This window comes from Solenopsis invicta, chromosome 7 (genome assembly GCF_016802725.1).
Source record: "Solenopsis invicta isolate M01_SB chromosome 7, UNIL_Sinv_3.0, whole genome shotgun sequence".
Classification (NCBI taxonomy): Eukaryota; Metazoa; Arthropoda; class Insecta; order Hymenoptera; family Formicidae; genus Solenopsis; species Solenopsis invicta.
This window is the reverse complement of record NC_052670.1, coordinates 12,827,136-12,846,503: the sequence shown is the minus strand read 5'-3', so window position 1 is coordinate 12,846,503 and position 19,368 is coordinate 12,827,136. Positions and strand designations below refer to the sequence as shown.

At 25.6% G+C, this 19,368-nt stretch overlaps 3 protein-coding genes across 3 annotated transcripts; all 3 read left to right on the top strand.

Annotated features, from left to right (window-relative positions):
* Positions 1-203: 203 nt before the first annotated feature.
* On the top strand, positions 204-10,696 carry LOC105193960 (odorant receptor 49b). Its single transcript, XM_011158653.3, has 12 exons — positions 204-266; positions 1,661-1,930; positions 2,756-3,224; positions 4,464-4,563; positions 5,018-5,137; positions 6,065-6,220; positions 6,966-7,042; positions 7,361-7,507; positions 7,593-7,747; positions 8,568-8,885; positions 9,116-9,358; positions 10,484-10,696. Exons 1-7 carry the CDS (start codon positions 236-238, stop codon positions 7,017-7,019), a joined length of 1,200 nt encoding a protein of 399 aa, XP_011156955.3. The 5' UTR covers positions 204-235; the 3' UTR covers positions 7,020-7,042; positions 7,361-7,507; positions 7,593-7,747; positions 8,568-8,885; positions 9,116-9,358; positions 10,484-10,696.
* Positions 8,838-10,567, top strand: LOC120358273 (chymotrypsin-1-like). The gene is made up of 3 exons (XM_039451986.1): positions 8,838-8,885; positions 9,116-9,358; positions 10,484-10,567. The coding sequence occupies exons 1-3, from the start codon at positions 8,838-8,840 to the stop codon at positions 10,565-10,567; spliced, it is 375 nt and encodes a 124-aa protein (XP_039307920.1).
* A 3,187-nt stretch (positions 10,697-13,883) lies between the features above and the next one.
* Positions 13,884-17,228, top strand: LOC105193961 (chymotrypsin-1-like). The gene is made up of 4 exons (XM_011158654.3): positions 13,884-14,000; positions 14,860-15,167; positions 15,390-15,644; positions 16,817-17,228. Exons 1-4 carry the CDS (start codon positions 13,958-13,960, stop codon positions 16,964-16,966), a joined length of 756 nt encoding a protein of 251 aa, XP_011156956.1. The 5' UTR covers positions 13,884-13,957; the 3' UTR covers positions 16,967-17,228.
* The last annotated feature ends 2,140 nt before the right edge of the window (positions 17,229-19,368 follow it).

Sequence of the window (19,368 nt, the reverse complement as noted above, 5' to 3'; positions counted from 1 at the left end):
GTGATGCATTTGTCTATTTGCCCTCAAACCACTAAACAATTTCTTTACTATAGAGTGAACTAATCGATTATATCACCCACCACAATATTCTCGTTAGTGATAGGCATTGCATTGTTAATATGTGATGTGCACACCTGTAGAATAGCACTAACAATAAGTTTCCTCACACACGTAACGATCTTCCACTTTACTGAGACAAAAAGAAGGGGAGCTTAGTCCCTTCGCACACATCGATATGGATGTTTCGAAGTATTCGGCATATGACGGTGTTCATTTTCTTTAGATTAACTTTCATAGATATGTTAGACAGATAGCCTGTTCCACGTGTAATAAAAAGCGAATTATATTTCAAATTATTTACTACAAAACAAAACTGTTGCAATACTAAAATGTGAAGATATAATTCATGCTAGTTTGAAAAAATTATATTTCTTTCTTTGAAGATTACTGTTAATGCTGATAATAATTGTGTTATGTTACAAAGAAAAATTTGTGTCACTCAGCTGTCTTTTTACTTACATTTTTTAATTGTACATTCATATAAAAACAATCTTATAACGCACATATGTCTTTTTACATACGTAATTTGATTTTTTCCATATTATTTTAATTTGGCACAATCTGATATTTATTTATTAAGTATAAGCACATTAAGAATATAAATATTTTCATTTTTTTTAACACAAGGAAGTAATCCACAAAGAAAGAAAAAATGGAGAATGAAAGAAAGAGAAAAAAGAAATATACATATATGAATTATTTTATTAGTACTAATAACATTGCAATAAGTTCATAAATTGAAAACAGAAAATCCTGAGATTTTCAAAGTCTTTTAATGTGATTTTCTGCTTTATCAAATGCTTCATTTTTGACAAATTTTTAAAAAACGGCAGGCACTGATATTTTTGATTAATTTTTTGGTTCGTAGAAAATACCCTTTAGCGGTAAGTATATTGTCAAGTATACGTCTCAAAAGTGCTTGCCTCTGAGAGTTCTTCTCGATGAGCAATTCGAAGTAGAAAAGATCGTAGTTGAAACCGTCTTCGACCTCTTGCCTATCCGTTACCATACTTCAAACCAAATGAGGGTTTTGCTTCGTCAATGGCGGTGTAAACTCTGGAACATCCACTTCACTCGCCTGATATGAGTTCCTGCGACTTTGACTTTTCCCCGAAGATGAATTTCTCGGAGACAAGCGCTTTCGGGACAGCATACTTATTACCATAGGATTATTACCATTACCATATTTGCTTTCTGCAAATACTGGCCAGAAACGATCGTATAGATGGTTTTCCAAAAATTTGGCAACTTGTCATTGATAAAGCAGGAAACTATAGCAAAGTACTATAAAAATATCAGTTTTCTGTTTTTTTAATTAACGAACTTATTGCAATATTACCAATAATAAAATAATTCATGTATATGTATAAAAAAGGAAAAAAAAATACCAATATAATAATTACATAATATTCATGATGAATAAACATAATTAAGAAGTTGATTAAAAGGAATTTTCGTATACCAACTACCGCGTATACTCTCTTAGCCCTATAAATTTTAATTTTTGACGATTTCGAGAGTCTAATATATTTGCTATTTTTAAGATGATTTAATTTTATTATTATAAAGTTCTTATTCGCATTTATCTCTCTAAAAGCAGATTATAAATGGGCTGTCGGAATAAATCAAGTTATCTTAACACTGTGTGGTATTTGGCCAAAAAACAACGAAACTAAACAGGAAAAATTGTTATCCAATATACGTGTAATTCTTATGTTAAATATTTTAATCTGTGGCTGCTTCATTCCAACTATACATTCTTTGTTTAAAATTTGGGGTGATATAATGTGCATGATTGATAACATGCAATATACTTTACCACTTTTTATAATATTAATAAAACTTTCTACTATGTGGATCAGAAAAAAAGGTAATACATACACTTACTTTTGTAAATTATGTAGTAGTGAAAAAGATTATTTTTAATTTTGTTATTTTGTATATCCTAGGAAACAATTCTATTATAAACTAAATTATAATACATTTAAGGAATTACATATCTTCTCAACTTTTTAAAAAATCAAACCTTTTTTAATTTTAAATTATTTTTTATCGTCTAGAGTCTAGGATGTAGGAAAAAGTGGAAAGTTTCCCAAAAATATCAAGATAATTATTCATATAAATTTTCTTTGTCAAACTTTAAACGCGTTTCGCGGAAACTGTCCTTTTCAAAAGTCTTAGCGCGATAACTTTAACAATTTTTAATCTTTTTTGATAAAACAAGTATTTACGTGTATAAAATTTTCTGTGACATTTGTGATTACTTTTTAAATTTTACATTATAACAATTTTTATAAAGATTTAAAGGTCAAAAATTTGGTAACAAAATCGATTTTTTTTTAAATGCTCTAATTTTTCGATTTTTACAAAATTTTTACAAAATCCAACCCATCAGGTTTTCATAATAACGCAATCATTCTAGAAGCTTGTAATCATTTTTTCATTTTTGTTTGTTTTGCAGAATTCTAGAGCGCTAAGACTGGTGGGGTGTCTTGCCGAAGGACTCCAATAAAAATCAATTTAAATAAATCAAAGTTTAAACAATTATTTTTTTACACGTTAATAACGAAAAAAATATTTTTTTGTAAATATTAAATTTATTAATTTTTTCCAAAAAAATTCCCAAAAATTGATAATTTTTTAACATCACGAAGGTATCTAAGTTGATTTTATTATATGCCTTTGTTGATTACAGATATTTTACTGCTTTTAAACATGATTAAGGATGATTGGTTGAAACCAAAAAAGATAAAAGAGAGAGATGTTATGAAAAAACGCGCGCGACTAGCACGTATATTTACAATATTCGGATATTTCATGATGTTGGTGTCTTACATTTTGGTTGTGGTTCTTCCTATTTTTGGTATTTCAATGAGATATTTAACGAATAAAACGGATCCAGACAAATTAACGCCGCTACAATCGTATTATATTTATGATAAGAACAAAAGCCCATTTTTCGAAGTATCTTATATTATGCAGAGTCTTGGTTTGATGGTGGCTGGCGTTACATACAGTAGTGTAGATAGTTTCTTCGGTTTGCTAGTTTTTCATGTGTGTGGTCAACTAGAAAATCTCAAGATGCGAATCATCCACTTGGATAAGTTTAAAAATTTCGAGATTGCTCTATCCCACAGCGTACAGGATCATATACGTCTTATTAGGTTACGCATATTATTGATACTTTGTTCTTTCTACTTTTTAATTAAAGTAAATATTATATTGCATAACATTCAAGTATCTTAATATGATTAAGCTTAATAATATTAAACTTTGAAAATTTATGTTATATTATGCAATTGAAATAAATTGTTTAAGTACACGTAATCTAAGGTAATTTAACAAATGTGCCTCACAATAATCAAGAATTATTAGTACATATATTATATATAAAAAAATTTTTAATTATAATAAATTAAAATTACTTTTTCTTACATATATTTTTATTTTTAAAATAAAAAGATTTATAAAAATTAATAAATTAAATTTTGTTTACAATAAACTTAAATAGGCATTTTTTTCTTAACACCTGAGAAAAATCTCAATATAATTAGCCTAGTTAGGGAAAGATGGCTATTTGTGAAAGATAAAAAGAAATAATTAAAATTAATTTCTTAATTAATTTGAAGCTCAAATACGTTTTATCATCGCAATATCTTCGATGTCGAACATTGTATTGGCTTTCAATGTGTGTATGTTTATACCTATTATTTTTGAGGATACAATTGTCATAACTTTTTATAAGACTATCGAAGTAATAAGTTGATGTAATTTATTATACCGTTAATGTCTTTGATAATATTTTGACATAAAAATAATGACAAATAACTTACTACTTGGGTGCTATTGCTCATTTTATTCAATTGTATAATTAAGATAAAAAAAATATTTACATCAAGTTACTGAAGTATATATTAGTAAATTTAAAAAAAAAAATACTTCAAACGAATAATTCTAGCAAAGCACTTTCTATTTATACACACAAATATTTTGTGTTATTTACTTTCCAGAAATTAAACAAAGTAATTCTTGCTACTTAACCCAGAACAGATATTAAAAAATATATATGCAAAATAAAAAGTTAAATAAAACATTAATAAAACTAAACACCGTGGTTTAACGATTTTTTTAAATTTTTTATACTTATCACAATAAATAATTATTTTGCCCAAAATTCTTAATTATTTACACTTTTAAGAATATTAAGATATATATTCATGTATTTATCTGTTTTTCTGGTTTAAAAGATATAAGAAACAAGACACAGTTACTAACGTATTTATTCAATTATTCTATAAGTCAAAGTAACATAATTCTTCTTAACTTGAATGTTATATATAAAAAATATGGTATATATAAAAATATAACGTATTGATATGATTTTTTATAATTTTCTGTTGCAGATTTATTAATATGATTGATGATATATTTACTTTAATGCTACTTAGTGTGCTATTGTACTTTGGCATTGTATTTGCATGTTACGGTTTTCTACTAGGTACTGTAAGTATTTTTCCTCTTACTTACTTTTTATCTGCCGATATATCTTATGTTGCAATATATATTATTAATGTCTTGTTTATTAGAATATTTTCTAAAAATGTAATGAATTATATATGTAGACACATACGTATTTGGCATCTAATATATTTTAAGAAATGTCAACAAAAAATTTTTCAACATATTTTTAAATTTTATCTGTTGTATTAATGCATTATATAAATAATTAAAATTGTATAAATAAAAAGATTATTAAATCATATATAAAATATGTATAATAATATATAAATACAAATAGTAATATGTAAACATATGTCATCAATTATAATTAATATAATTAACATCATATTACCATCTTAACTTGTGTATTTAAAAGCAGATTACTGCTTTTTATTGAACATTAAAAAATTAAAATTAAAATTTACTTAATTTTACTTATACCCATTTATTTATTTAGATGGTGAATCAAGGTCGCAATCTGCCAGTACCACGTTTAATTTTAATTATATTGGCATCAGTTAATTCATTTGCACACACATGTCTCTATTGCGCTGTAGGAGAAATTTTAGTCACACAAGTATGTTACTTTTTTAGTTGACTTATTAGAAACAGATAAAATTATCTAATGTACTAATTAATCCATTAAATTCCACAAGTTCCTACGTTTTCCTGTTTTAAATTCTTGTAATTTGAATTTTAAACAAAGATTTTAAATCTTTAATTGGTATTTAGAATTAAAGAGAGTAGCTTTTTCCAGATATCTAATCGGTGATTGCATAGGAAAGAAAGATATAAAAAATGAGAATAAAGATAAAAGAAATAATAAAGATTCTTTATCCTCATAACCAAAGTAGCAAGCTGATATTACTTGTCATCGTTTTAATGTCAAAATAATGACTTTGATATAAAAATGACGAAAAATAACGTCAACATAGAAAGGGTTAAAAGTTTTTTTCAATTTTATATGAATTTTGATTCTTAAAAATCTTAAAAAACAAGAAAAATGTACTGTTTTATTTCTTTTGACTTCTATGAGGATGCGGTACAAACTTTAGTCTCAAAGTTTTTATTGAAATAATAAATCAAAATGCATATAAAATCCTTTCATCTCTTATCATTCCCTTGAATCTATAATTTTTTAATGTAAAGAGATTACTCTAATAATAATTATATTAAATTATTCTACTTAAAAAAATTGGCGAAATCATTTATTTGTTGCATTATTGTCAATAAAGACAAAAGTCTCTTACTTTTATACTTCCATTTTCAATTTTTATATCTTCTTTTCTTTGATATCTCACTCCATTACTGACTAAAAAAATAATTTTTTTAAATACCAATTGCGGCCTAAGAATTTTAATTCTCGAAAACTCAAATTACAATTAAAATAGAAAAATGCACAAGAGAATTTCTCTCTTTTGGAATTTGAGTTGAAGTACTTATGCTACCCAATTCATGATGAATAATACAATATATGATTTATTCCCTACGATTGTTTGTCAAGTGCGAAGGAGTTTACGAAGCCGCATGCAAGTACAAATGGTACAATTTGGATCCAAAGAAAACAAAGAGCTTAATGATGATAATGATTCGAGCCAACAAACCGTCGTATCTTAGCGCAGGAAAATTGTTTCCTATGACGATGTCTACATTTTGTAACGTAAGCTACAATAATTAATAACAGCAAATGTTTTAATTACTCCCCGGGAAAACATTTTTTTATATAATTTTATATAATTATATAGATATAATTATATACCAAATATGTCTATCTATAAAAATATTTATAATTATATACATATAATCAAGTAAAATTTTATATACAATTATATATACAATTATATAGACATAAAACCTCAAAAAAAATTTTTATATATAACTATATAAATTATATGTGATTATATATTCATTTTTATATGATTATATTTAATTATATATCCATGTATGTATTTATAATTATATAAAAAGAAACTTTTTCTCGGATCTTATCTTTAATATTTCACAATTCTTAATATAAACCATATAAAAAAGTTTAATTATTACATAAAATAAAAGATATCTATAAGGTCTTTATCTCATCATCTAAAATTATAAATTTACATAAATAGAAATTTACTTTTTCTACAATAAATATAAATGCGTGAACTTTCCGAAATAAATCAAATATGCAAGCATATAAATGATATGCATAAAATAGCAACCAAAATTTAAAAATGTTAGTAATTTTTAGATGTTTATAAAGAATTTTAATTAATTTTAGATTAGTCTAGAGATTAAAATAATTGATCTTTACATTTTACATGAAATAATAATACATAAGGAAAAAGAAATAGAATATCGTTATATTATTAGTAAAATGAATTTTACACGTTAACATACATTTTTTATAAATATTATATTTTTAGATGATAAAAACATCGGGCGGTTATATATCAGTTTTACTGGCACATCGAGAATAAAAATAGAAATCTATAAAAATCAGGTAAAAATCTGATCTTAAGATATTGGGAAGTAATAATTAATATATTTATGTAATCATAATTTAAATTTAAATGTGATAAAATTTACGTCTGTTTATAATATAGACGCATACTTATTCACTTGTCACAAATTTGTTAAATACACATATTATAATGTTATAGCATAACTGTAATTTAAACCATTTCTATTCAATATTTTATGTAGGAAGACGCATATAATAAATTTATTATTCTTATATAAAGTAATAAAATTATCGATTTGTAACAAATAGATGTACAATAAATATATAACTAGTTTTGAAAACTTTTATATTTTTCAGCAGCAACATTTAATAGGAAACATTCTTTTAAATTTATTTGATAAAAATTTCAAAATTCTATATATTTCTATAAAATTCTATATACAAAATATTTTATTCGCTTGCAAATATCGCTCATATATGATTGATCATGAATTCAATAAAGATGTAAGCAGTCTTAATAGCGTTCTTAATCCAATATCATATAATTGCAATTTTCGTGGAATCTTGTTATGACGCATTAAAAATGTAGTATGCTCTTCACAGCTGTGTACATATTTTAATACGTATATTATTACATTAGTCATTATTGAGTTTTCTGAAGTTTGCCAGACGCTGTGTGAAAACAGATCCACACAATGAAGCTGCTAGCATGTATCCTGATCGCATTAGCGGTGGTTAAGTTGGGTGAGTTAAATAGGAATAAATTAATCATGAACTCGACTGGCACTTTGTGTGACAATTTAACAAGTTTTATTGTATAATAAGTAAACTGTATTTATTTATTAATTCATCTATTTTGTAAAACATTACATACTATTTTTTTATTATATTGCATATGTAAACTGCATATTTTATAATATTAATGCTATTATATACTTAATTTCATTAACTATCATATTCCTATTACTGTTTTATTACTTGTATTTATTATATTTATTGATTTTATCTTATTAGATTTACAAATTTTGTGTGTAAAAACGAAAACAAATATCATATTCTTTTTTATCATATTCTTTCTTATATCACAAAAAATATACAAGATCAAGTAAATTTTAGAATATAAATTTAATAAAAATTTTTTAGGCAAGTACGAGATAAAAACAGACAATCTGAATTAATACATAGAAAGAACGATTTTTCTAAAATACAGCTGTGAAAATAATCGTGTTGGACCCTGACAAAAAAATTAAATTGCTCGTTTCAAAAATTAGAATATCAAAATATCAGAATATCAAAATTTTTGCAGCAATATTATTATAGTTGAGCATCTTGCATAATTATTTAGGTGATCCAATGTAAAATTATTTTTCGATTTAACTACATTTTTAAATGCTGCAATAAAATTGTTTTTTCCGTTTGATAATAATAATAACCATAATATTTTGTATTTAGTTTTTGCAATTTTATATTCAAAAATCACTATTGTATCATATGTTAAAACATTTTTGATAGAATTATTAAGATACGTGCTGTTTGAAAACTATTTTATACTTTACATTCACAGGTGTCTATGGAGATAAACCAAAGAAGTTAGTAGGTGGCACACCCACTACCATAAATGAGTCCATATCCGCATTGTGTCTCCATAAGAAACAATAATAGGCATATGTGTGGCGGCAGTACAACGCTTCACGATACATCCTAACTGCAGCACATTGCGTGGAACCTCTAATTCGTTACCGCGTCCTATGGGGAAGAATCACCATTGTTTCTGGTACGACCAATCTTAGTCGAGGTGGACAAATTCATAGGGTAGAAAATATGTAGTACTACAATGATTATAATCCCAATCATCCTGCGAGTAGAGGCCCTTATGATATCGGTTTGTAAAGATACAATTTTTAAAATATCCTAATACATATATTACATGTATCATAACATTAGTCTGTATCACATTAGTGTGCATTCTGTACATTTTTTGATATATCAATGCTATAAGTAAGGATACACAAATGTAAAATAATAAAACTCATTTTAATTATTCTCACAGTCTGTATTCATTAATATAAAATAAATAAATATTCATTAATATAACATAAAATAAATTTTTAGCTGAAAGAGCCTATTCCATTTAATTCAGTACAACAATCAATTCCCGTCTCTACAAGTAATGATGCTGTTACGATTGCTGCCTGGCAATTCTATGGCTTCGGAGAAAGCATTCATGACGGCTTACAAAAATTGCACGCACAAACCATACCTCCGGAAGAATGCCAGAAATATCACGAAAATATTATGCTCGTTGACAAGAGCGAGGTGTGTACACTTATCATACGCGGAAAGGAATCATGCCAGGTACATAACATTTATAAAATGTAATATATATTTTTTTCCAACAGAATGTTGAAGTGTATATGTTTGATCTTATTGTTATATGTCTTTTTATATTTACATTTTATGGGTAGATATATAGTTTATAATAATATTTGAATATATTTTGTAATTATTCTTTATCAATCAGAATTCTATATTGAACGTTAATCATGTTACAATATTATATCACTTATCTTAAATATTTGAAATCACATAATTAATGTTTGTAATAGAATTTATTCTCAAAGTAAAATTCATATGTACTCCATTTCTCTTTTCACCATATGAAATATTAAAATGTTAATATGTGTCTGACTCATTTACGATATCTTAGAATTATACAGAAAAAAATTTATTTTGTTTCAAGTAAAGAGTTTTTTTTTATAAATAATTTTTTATAATAGACCTTAGTAAACATTTGATTGATTCCTAGAATTTTCTTTTTGCTATTAAACATTTTCTAGAATCAAAGAATTTTTTCTTGAAATGAAAATTATATTTAATTTAAATAAAGGTTAAATAAAATTAAGGAAATGTTATCTTGAAAGAATACATATTTTTTGCAAAAAAAAAATATTTTTCACGATAGATAACTTCATTTTGAGACAATACAAAAGTTTCGAATATTTAAAATTTTGATTCTTTTTTGGTAATAAAAATGACTGCAATAAGAAATTAATTTACTTCCAACTAACAAATACATTTTTCAAACAATTTACTACATTTGCATTATTTTGATTTCAATATAGTATTTAGATTTAAGAATAAAGACGTTTTAGAAATAGTGATATGTATATATACATACGAGTGTACTAAATTGTTTTTATCTATTTAAATATTGTTTTTGTCTATTTAAATATTTTTTAATGCATTAATTTTTTGTTTCAAAATAACATTTTATTTAAACAAAAAGTATATATTTATTAGAAACAATCATTTGTTTAATTTAAAAATTTATAATTGAAAAAAATGTATATTTACTTAAAACAAATAAAACAAAGTTTCTTACGCATTTGAAATTGTCTTAAATATGAAAACAATATACTGACCTAGTTAATTAATAAGAGACAAAAATTTCTGTTAAATGTATAATATCTCTATTTTCAGGGTGACAGCGGTAGCGGACTGATTTTAGATAAAGATAGACGTCTCATCTGGTTTCTGGTGGAAAACCATGCGCTACGAGTGTAGCGGATGTATACACTAATACTTATTTCTACAACGATTGGATCTTACAAATAATAGCATTATAATATTCTAATATTTTTCTTTATATATTACATGTTCCTAGTACTAAATAAAGATTATTGAGCAAATGCATGCACCGAGAAAAATATTTATTACAATCAAAAAAATTTTTTTTTTATTAAAAAGAACGATTTATTTGCGTACCCGTAACTGAACATTTATTTAAAGAAATCAATACATTTTGTTGATTAAAAAAACTATTTCTTAAATTGAAAAAAATATTTGCTTAAAAAAAATGTAATAATTACATTAAAAGCAAATATTGAACACTAACATTTACTTTACTGAAAAAAAATTTATTGTTAAATTTAAAAGAATAATGTCAGAATTAATTAAATTTTTTATTTAAATTTTGAAAATTATGTCAAAATCTGAATATTTTTCAAATTAACATAATGTCTAAAATACTGGAATATAAATATTAAATCAATATAAGCTGTTATGGATGCAAACATTTGTATGTTATGTATTTGTATGTATTTGAGTGTTAAAATATATTTCACTGTACAACACTTTAATTATTTTTATTTTAAGGCTTAATTTTGGGGTGTAAAATCAATTCATCATTATTTCATTCAAGTATTGTTGAGAAAAATTATGATGCTGCGTCTTTTGTTTTATTGTAATGTTTTAATTACAAAATATAAAACTCTGCTGCATCTATCATGTCAATGATGCCGCATATTATTTGCTCGAACCTATATTACAACATATTTCTCTGCTTGAATAGAACTTTTTATTTAAAACAAAAAAATATCTTTTTTATTACAAATAAAATAATATTAATGATTTTTTTATACAATACAAACAGTTGTAATATGATCGGAAAGTCTAACAACAAATTAAAATAACGAATATGGCAATATTGGTCGAAAGCAGTTGTTCAGCAGTTGTTCAATAATTTTTCTAGGTGAATTTATAAACATTTACAAAATTCCCTCAAACTGCGCGCCGCATGTTTGTCGGACTAACCGATTTAAAACACAACTTTTTAAGAAGAACTCCAAATATCACGAAATTAAATTGTGAATCAATTTAATTATTTTTTTTTAATGCTTTTACGCATCTTTACGAACCCTTCAACTTCCAAAAAAAACTATAAAAATTTATTGCGAAAAATATTACTTTGATCAGGTCTTTAAGTCCGGCAAACATGCGCGCAATTTGGGGAAATCTTGTAAATATTTATAAATTTACTTAGAAGAATTATTCAGTACTAAGAAGTACTTGTGACTAATATTAGCATATTCGTTATTTTTATTTAGTGATTTTTTTTATACTAAAACATTTCAAATCTCCCAAAGTCTTGTGTACAATATGGAAGAATATTAAATATTATAGATACAAGAATTAAAATTTTAGAATCAGTTATTTAATAAACACTAGATAAATAATAAGTTATGTTGTGTTTCACATAACATATTTATTATTAATATCCATTGTGCGTTGCAAAGCTCAAAAAATCTTGATTTAAATTAAAACATTTTAAATTAAAGAAAAATTGCTTTAAATAAAAAAGATTTTTTAAATTTAAATATAAACACTTTAATAACTTCACAATTGTTGTTTATAGAAATAGTAATTGTATTGTACAATAAATTTGTACAATAAATAAACGCACATTTGCCATATGTACCATAAGTAATACACTTTATAATGTTTCTCACATTTATTTTTCAATATGATAACATGTTAGGCGATTACAAATAAGAAACTTTTGGTAATGTTGAATCTGTCGATTGTTTATGTCAAGTTAACATTGATCAACGATCCGTAATTATAAAATAGAACACGTTACTTTTGCGCAAGTTATATGTGTATTAGCATATGACAACACATATATCATGTCCTAGCTATTAATTCCGCTAATGTATTTGCACAGAGTATCCAAACTCACAAATGTTTCAGACTTTTCTTTCCTTCGTTCAGAAATACACCAATGTATTCACTTACCCTTATCGATGAAAGAGATGCCGTAACAATCAAACTATGGCATTATTTTCTTCTCAATTCTTGATTCCACGCAAGCGGAGATTGAGATCCGTAAAACATCTACTAATCCATGAGATTACAAGTTCTGTGTTATGAGTGCTACAAAATTAATCGTTAATAACATTTCTTTTAATGCAGAACGTCACATGTACAATTTTAACCACAAAGATAATTGACGATTGAAATACAAAAACCGATAAATGTTTCGCTTACATTCCAACGCGAAGCACCATCGCACTACCATAAGATGCTGCCATAAATACCGCGCGTATGGGTAGTCAATATACATTTTTTTATAAATATAATATTTTTAGATAATAAAAACATCAAGCGGTTATATATCAGTTTTATTGGCACATCGAGAATAAAAATACAAATCTACAAAGATCAGATAAAAATCTGATTTTGAGACTAATAATGGAAAGTAATAATTAATATAGTTATATAATCATAATTTAGATTTAAATGCGATAAGATTTACGTCTGTTTTTTTCCCCTTAAAAAAAAGTTGATAAACTTGTTTCAATAAACTGGTTACTGATTAGTAACTGATGATATTTTATCAGTTAACTGACGAAATATAATCAGTTACTGATCAGTAATCAGTTTACTGAAACAAGTTTTTTAACTTTTTTTAAGGGTATAATGTATACATATACTAATTTATTTATCACAAATTTATGAAATACACACATTATAAATGTTATTGCATTATTTTGATTTAAACTATTTTTATTCAATATTTTCTGTTGGAAGATATTCAGCAACAATATCTAATGGAAAATATTCTTTTAAATTTATTCGATAAAAATTTCAAAATTCTATATATTTTTATAAGAAATAATCAATATAATATAAAATATTCCAAAACAAAAGAATTATCAGGTTATTTCAATTTAAAACATTTAAATTGTATAAGACACATAGGTCTTTTATATTCTATTTATTCATATTTTATTGAATCTCATTAAAATGTAACCAATAATCTTTTATCTCTAATATGTTATTATCAGATTTATAATAATTTAGATCATTTTTATTAAAATTTAAAATATTTTATTCATTTGCAAATATTGCTCATACATGATTGATCATGAATTCAATAAAGGATCTGTTAAAAAACAGTATCTTAAAGTAGTATCTTAATATTATTCTTAATTCAACATCATACAATTGCGATTTTTTCTTGATAATCTCGTTATGACGCATTAAAAATGGAATACATTAATGCTATTGACAGCTGTGTACATATTTCGATATGTATATAAGTTGTATCATTGCATTGGCCATTATTGGGTTTTCTGCAGTTTACCAGGCGCAGAGTGAAAACAGACCTACGCAATGAAGCTGCTATCGTGTATCGTGATCGCATTGGCGGTCGTAGGTAAGTTAAATGGGAACAAATTAATCTGGAACTCGATGACATTTTATGTAACAATTTAACAAGTTTTACATAAGTAAATTACTTTTATTTATTAATTTATCTATCTTCTAAAATAGTATGTACTATATTTCGATTTTTGTGTATGTACTATATTATGCATGTACAATTTTGTTTGTGCCATATTTATATGAAACTGCATATATAAAATACTGCATTACTGCATAACTGCATATTTTATTATATTCATACTATGTTTAATTTCGTTAATTATCATAATTCTACTGTTTTATTATTCCTATTGTATTTATCCTATTAGATTTACAAATTTTGTAAAAACATAAACAAATTTTATCATATTTTTTCTTATTTCGCAAAAGATATGCAAAATCAGATAAATTTTAGAATATAAAATTAATAAATATTTTTTAAACAAGTAATACGTGATGAAAACATAATTCGGATTAATATGAAGAAAGAACGATTTTGCTGAGATGCAGCTTTGAAAATAATTACAGTGGATCATTACAAAAAATTAAATTAATAAATATTTCGTATAAAGTATTAGAATAAGGTATTAGAAATTTTTGTAGCAATATTATTATGCTTGAGCATCTTGCATGAATATTTTGATGATCCAATGTAAAATTATTTTCTGATATGCGTCAAGCTACATTTTTAAAGGCTGCAGTAAAATTGTTCTTTTTGTTTGATGATAATAACAATCATACTTTGTATTCAGTTTTCGCAATTTTATATTCGAAAATCATCATTGTTTCATATTGTGTACAAAAATACTTTTGAAAGAATTATTAAGGCATTATATGACATTTGAATACTATTTTTATAATACCATTCACAGGTGTTTATGGAGATGAACCAGAGAAGTTAGTAAATGCCATACCTTCTTCTATAAATGAATATCCACATTGTGTCTCCATGAGAAACCGCGGCCAGCACATGTGCGGCGGCAGCATAATTGGTCCGAAACACGTTTTAACTGCCGCTCATTGCGTGCAGAATTTGCCATCATCTGTCACCATTGTTAGTGGGACGAGCCTTCTCAATCAAGGTGGAGAAAGTCATAGAATAGAAAAAGTGTTTGCCCACGAAAATTATAATCCCTACGATCCTTCGGGTAGAGGCCCTTATGACATCGCTCTGATAAAGGTACAATCTTTAAAATGTGTGTGTGTGTGTGTGTGTATGTGTGCGAGGTATGACACATATATTACATACATTGCAATATAATATTATCTTGTGTTACATTAGTGCGCATTCTGTACATTTTTTGATATATTATTGATGTAAGTAATGATACACAGATGTCAGATAATGGAACGCACTTTAATCATTTTCATAGACTGGTTCATTAAAATAAAATATTTTTAGCTGCTGGACCCCATCACATTTAACTCACAACAAAAGCCAATTGCGCTCCCAACAAGTGATATAATGAAGAATGATGCCGTTACGATTGCTGCCTGGGGTTCTACAGGTCTCGGACAACGAGTTCATAACGACTTACGAAAGTTGATGATGAACGCCATGCTTCCGGGTGAATGCCAGCGACTTCACGGAACCGCGATGAAAGTTGCCCAGAGCGAACTCTGTACACTTACCTCCTACGGAACTGGATTATGCCATGTAAGTAACATTAATATTATGTAACATATATTTTTTTCTAACAGAATATTGGAGTGTATATATTAAATTTTATTATTATATATGTCTTTTTATATAAATTTATATTTTCCGTCTCTAGATATTTATGACATTTGAATACACAATTATTCTTGTTCAATCAGAACTCTGTACTGATTGTCAATCGTGTAACAATGTTAGAATATTATCTCGTTCAGATAACATATTTTAGATCACATAATTAATTTATGGTTGTACAGCATTTATTCTCAAAATAGAATTTATATGTCCGTCTCTCCATTTCTCTTTTTACCGTCTTAAATATTAAGATGCTAATATGTGTCTGTGACTAATTTCTGATCGATATCTCAGGATTATACACAGAAAAATAATTTATTTTATTTTAAGTTTTTTTTTCCAAATAAATCATTGTCTATAATAGTCTTTAGTGAACCTTTACTTGATTCACAGAAATTTTTTTATTGATGGGATGCTATTAAACATTTTCTAAGAATTATCTCTTAAAATAAAAATTATATTTAATTAAAAAAAAATAAAGGTTAAATAAAATTAAGAAAATATCATGTTCAACAAACACTTATATTTTTTTTAAATAAAGAAAATATTTCTCATGATAGTTTTTCATTTTGAGGTAATACAAAATTTTCTAGTATTTAAAATATCAATTCCTAAACGGTATTACTTTCTTGCGATAAAAATGACTTTGTAATAAAAAATCAATTTATTTCCAACTAATAAGTAGTCTTCAAACAATTCACTATGTTTGCACTAAAAGTGTATTATTTTGATTTCAAAATAGTATTTAAATTTTGAAGTAAAGGTGTTTTAGAAATAAGTAATATGTACATATAAATTAAATTTCTATCCATTCCAATATTGTTTAATAAAAATTAATAATTTAGTAAAGAATTTTTAATTGATCATTTTTTTACTTTCGAAATAATGTTTTATTAAAACAAAAAGTATATTTATTGGAAATAATCATTTCTTTTAGTTTAACATTTTATAATTTAAGAAAATGTATATTTATTTAAAACAAGTAAACTTATCCATGTATTTAAGACTGTTTTAAACATGAAAACGAAAGAGTGGCCTAGTTAATCAGTAAAAGATAAATAAAACTCCATTTATAATAATAATATATCTATTTGCAGGGTGACAGCGGTAGCGGATTGGTTCGAAACAAAGACAATTGTATTATTGGTCTGGTTTCTGGTGGAAGACCATGTGCCAGGGGTTATCCGGATATATTCACCAATGTCTGGCATTATAAATCTTGGATCGAAAACAAAATGTTATACTAATATTCTAATATTCTTTTTTATACATATATTACACATTCCTAATACTTAATAAAGATTATTGAGCAAATTTACTGAGAAAAATATTTATTAAAATCAAAAAATGTCGTTCATTACAGAGAATGATTTACTTGCATACTCGTAACTAAATATTTGATTAAAGAAATTAATACATTGTGTTGATTAAAAAACGTTTCTTAAATTTAAAAAATATTTGCTTAATAAAAGAAATTTAATAATTACAATAAAAAGCAAATTTTAAGCATAAAGGTGTACTTATTTTATTGAAAAAAATCTGTTGATAAACCTAAAAGAATAATGTCAGAATTAACTAAATTTGTTATTTAAATTTTAAAAACTATTTTCAAAATCTGAATATTTTTCAGATTTTTTCAGATCAACTTACGTGTAGAATATTAGAACCTAAATATTAAACCACAAGATAAGTTAATATAAACGCGAGTATTCCTAAATATATTGTACTGTCAAAACAAAACTTTGATTTTTTTTATTTTAAAGCCCAATTTTTGAGTTTACCTTAAAAACATCACTTCATTATTTCATTAAAATGCTTGAATAAAAACAAAGAAATATGTTGTAATATAGATTCGAGTGAACAGTGTATACGTTAACACATAGATGCAGCAGTATTTTATATTTTGTAATTAAAAATAACACAGAATAGAATAAAAGACGCAGCATAATTCATAATTTCTTTCTCTTTCTTTCTCTCTCTCTCTCTCTCTCTCGTCAATAATTTAATCACTTTATTAGAAACAAAAAATACCTATTTTACTACAAATTAACATTATAATAATTTTTTTATATTACATTTCAAATTTAAGGCCCCGCGTACAATGGAAGAATATTAGATATTATATTAGAAACAAGAATTAAAATTTTAAAATTAGTTCCTCAGTAAACATCAGATAAATAAGTTGCGTTGTGTTTGACATAACACATTGATATCTTATTGTCCTAGTTATATCTTATTAATATCCATTGATGCAGAACCTAAAAATTTTTATCTAAATTAAAACATTTTAATTTAAAAAATCACGTTTTTTAATTTAAATATAAGCGCTTTAACAACTGTACAAATCGTTGTTTATAAAAATTGCAAATGTATTGTACATATAAAGTACAATAAATAACGCACATTCACTATATGTATCACAATCAATATACTATATGTCCTGTACGATATTTCTCACGATGTTTATTTCTCAACATAATATGTTATGTATTTATAAACAAGGAAAACTGTCGGTAATATTGAATTTGTCAATCATTTGCTTACGTCCAGTTTAACATGGGTCAGCAATCCGTAGGTGTAAAATAGAACACATTATTTTTGCGCTAGTTATACATATTAGCATACGACAACATACATATAAATGTTCTAGCTATTAATTACAACAGTGTATCAGCACAGTGCATCCAAACTCACAAGTGTTTCAGACTTTTATTTCTTCCTTTCAGGATACACCAATGTATTCACTTACCCTTATCGATGAAAGACATGCCGTAACAATCAAACTAAATTATGATATTTCCTTCCAAGCACTTCACCATGCAAGCGGAGATCGAGATCCGTAACACTATATTTTAATTGATCTATAAGAGAGATTACGAGTACTACAAAGTTATTTCTATAACGTTACAGTTCCTTGAACGCAGAAACGTCACAACGCACAATTATAGCCACAAAGATAATTGATGATTGAAATATAAACACCGATAAATATTTTGCTTACATTCAGATGCGACAATGCGAAGCACCTGTCACCGTCGCGCTACCATAAGATACTGCCATAAATACTATGCGCATGGATAGTCGGAGGGTGAAAAATGTCGTAGTGGTGGAAAATGGCACACCCCCATATACAGAATGCGCATGTTTCATCAATGCTTCGAAGGGAGGGATGAAACGAGAGAAAAGTACTAAATACCAAGCGAAAAATTCGATACAATAATTGTTGATAGTTACGTTGTACGCTTCAGGTACGTAAACTTTATAAACTTGGGATATATATTGTGAACAGGAACGCACGCAATGATTTCTGAAAATATAAACGATTAGATTTAAAGTAAGCCTTTAATCAAATCAGTTTCAAAAAAATAAGCATTGCAAAGATATCGTTATAATTAAGATTTTTAAAATTAATTTTTTTAATGTTATAATTAACTTTTTTAAATTTACATGTATTATGCTGTTTGTTGTAGCAATAAATCAATTTGCGTCACATATATAGTTAATAAATTTATATCAATTCTCTGGGTATATCATTTTAAGTTTATAATTATATAAAAATATTAGTAACATCTATAATTGCGGCTCTACTGTTATAGCTTGTTGGAGTCTATTTTCTTTATCTCACTATAGCTATAGAAGCTATAGCATC

Coding starts and splice junctions, on each gene's coding strand:
- LOC120358273 (XM_039451986.1), top strand. CDS start 8,838: ATGATTATAATCCCAATCATCCTGCGAGTAGAGGCCCTTATGATATCG. Junction 8,886..9,115: donor TAGAGGCCCTTATGATATCG/GTTTGTAAAGAT, acceptor ATAAATTTTTAG/CTGAAAGAGCCTATTCCATT. Junction 9,359..10,483: donor GCGGAAAGGAATCATGCCAG/GTACATAACATT, acceptor CTCTATTTTCAG/GGTGACAGCGGTAGCGGACT.
- LOC105193961 (XM_011158654.3), top strand. CDS start 13,958: ATGAAGCTGCTATCGTGTATCGTGATCGCATTGGCGGTCGTAG. Junction 15,168..15,389: donor ATGACATCGCTCTGATAAAG/GTACAATCTTTA, acceptor AAATATTTTTAG/CTGCTGGACCCCATCACATT. Junction 15,645..16,816: donor ACGGAACTGGATTATGCCAT/GTAAGTAACATT, acceptor ATCTATTTGCAG/GGTGACAGCGGTAGCGGATT.
- LOC105193960 (XM_011158653.3), top strand. CDS start 236: ATGGATGTTTCGAAGTATTCGGCATATGACG. Junction 5,138..6,064: donor GAGAAATTTTAGTCACACAA/GTATGTTACTTT, acceptor TTGTTTGTCAAG/TGCGAAGGAGTTTACGAAGC. Junction 6,221..6,965: donor CGATGTCTACATTTTGTAAC/GTAAGCTACAAT, acceptor TTATATTTTTAG/ATGATAAAAACATCGGGCGG.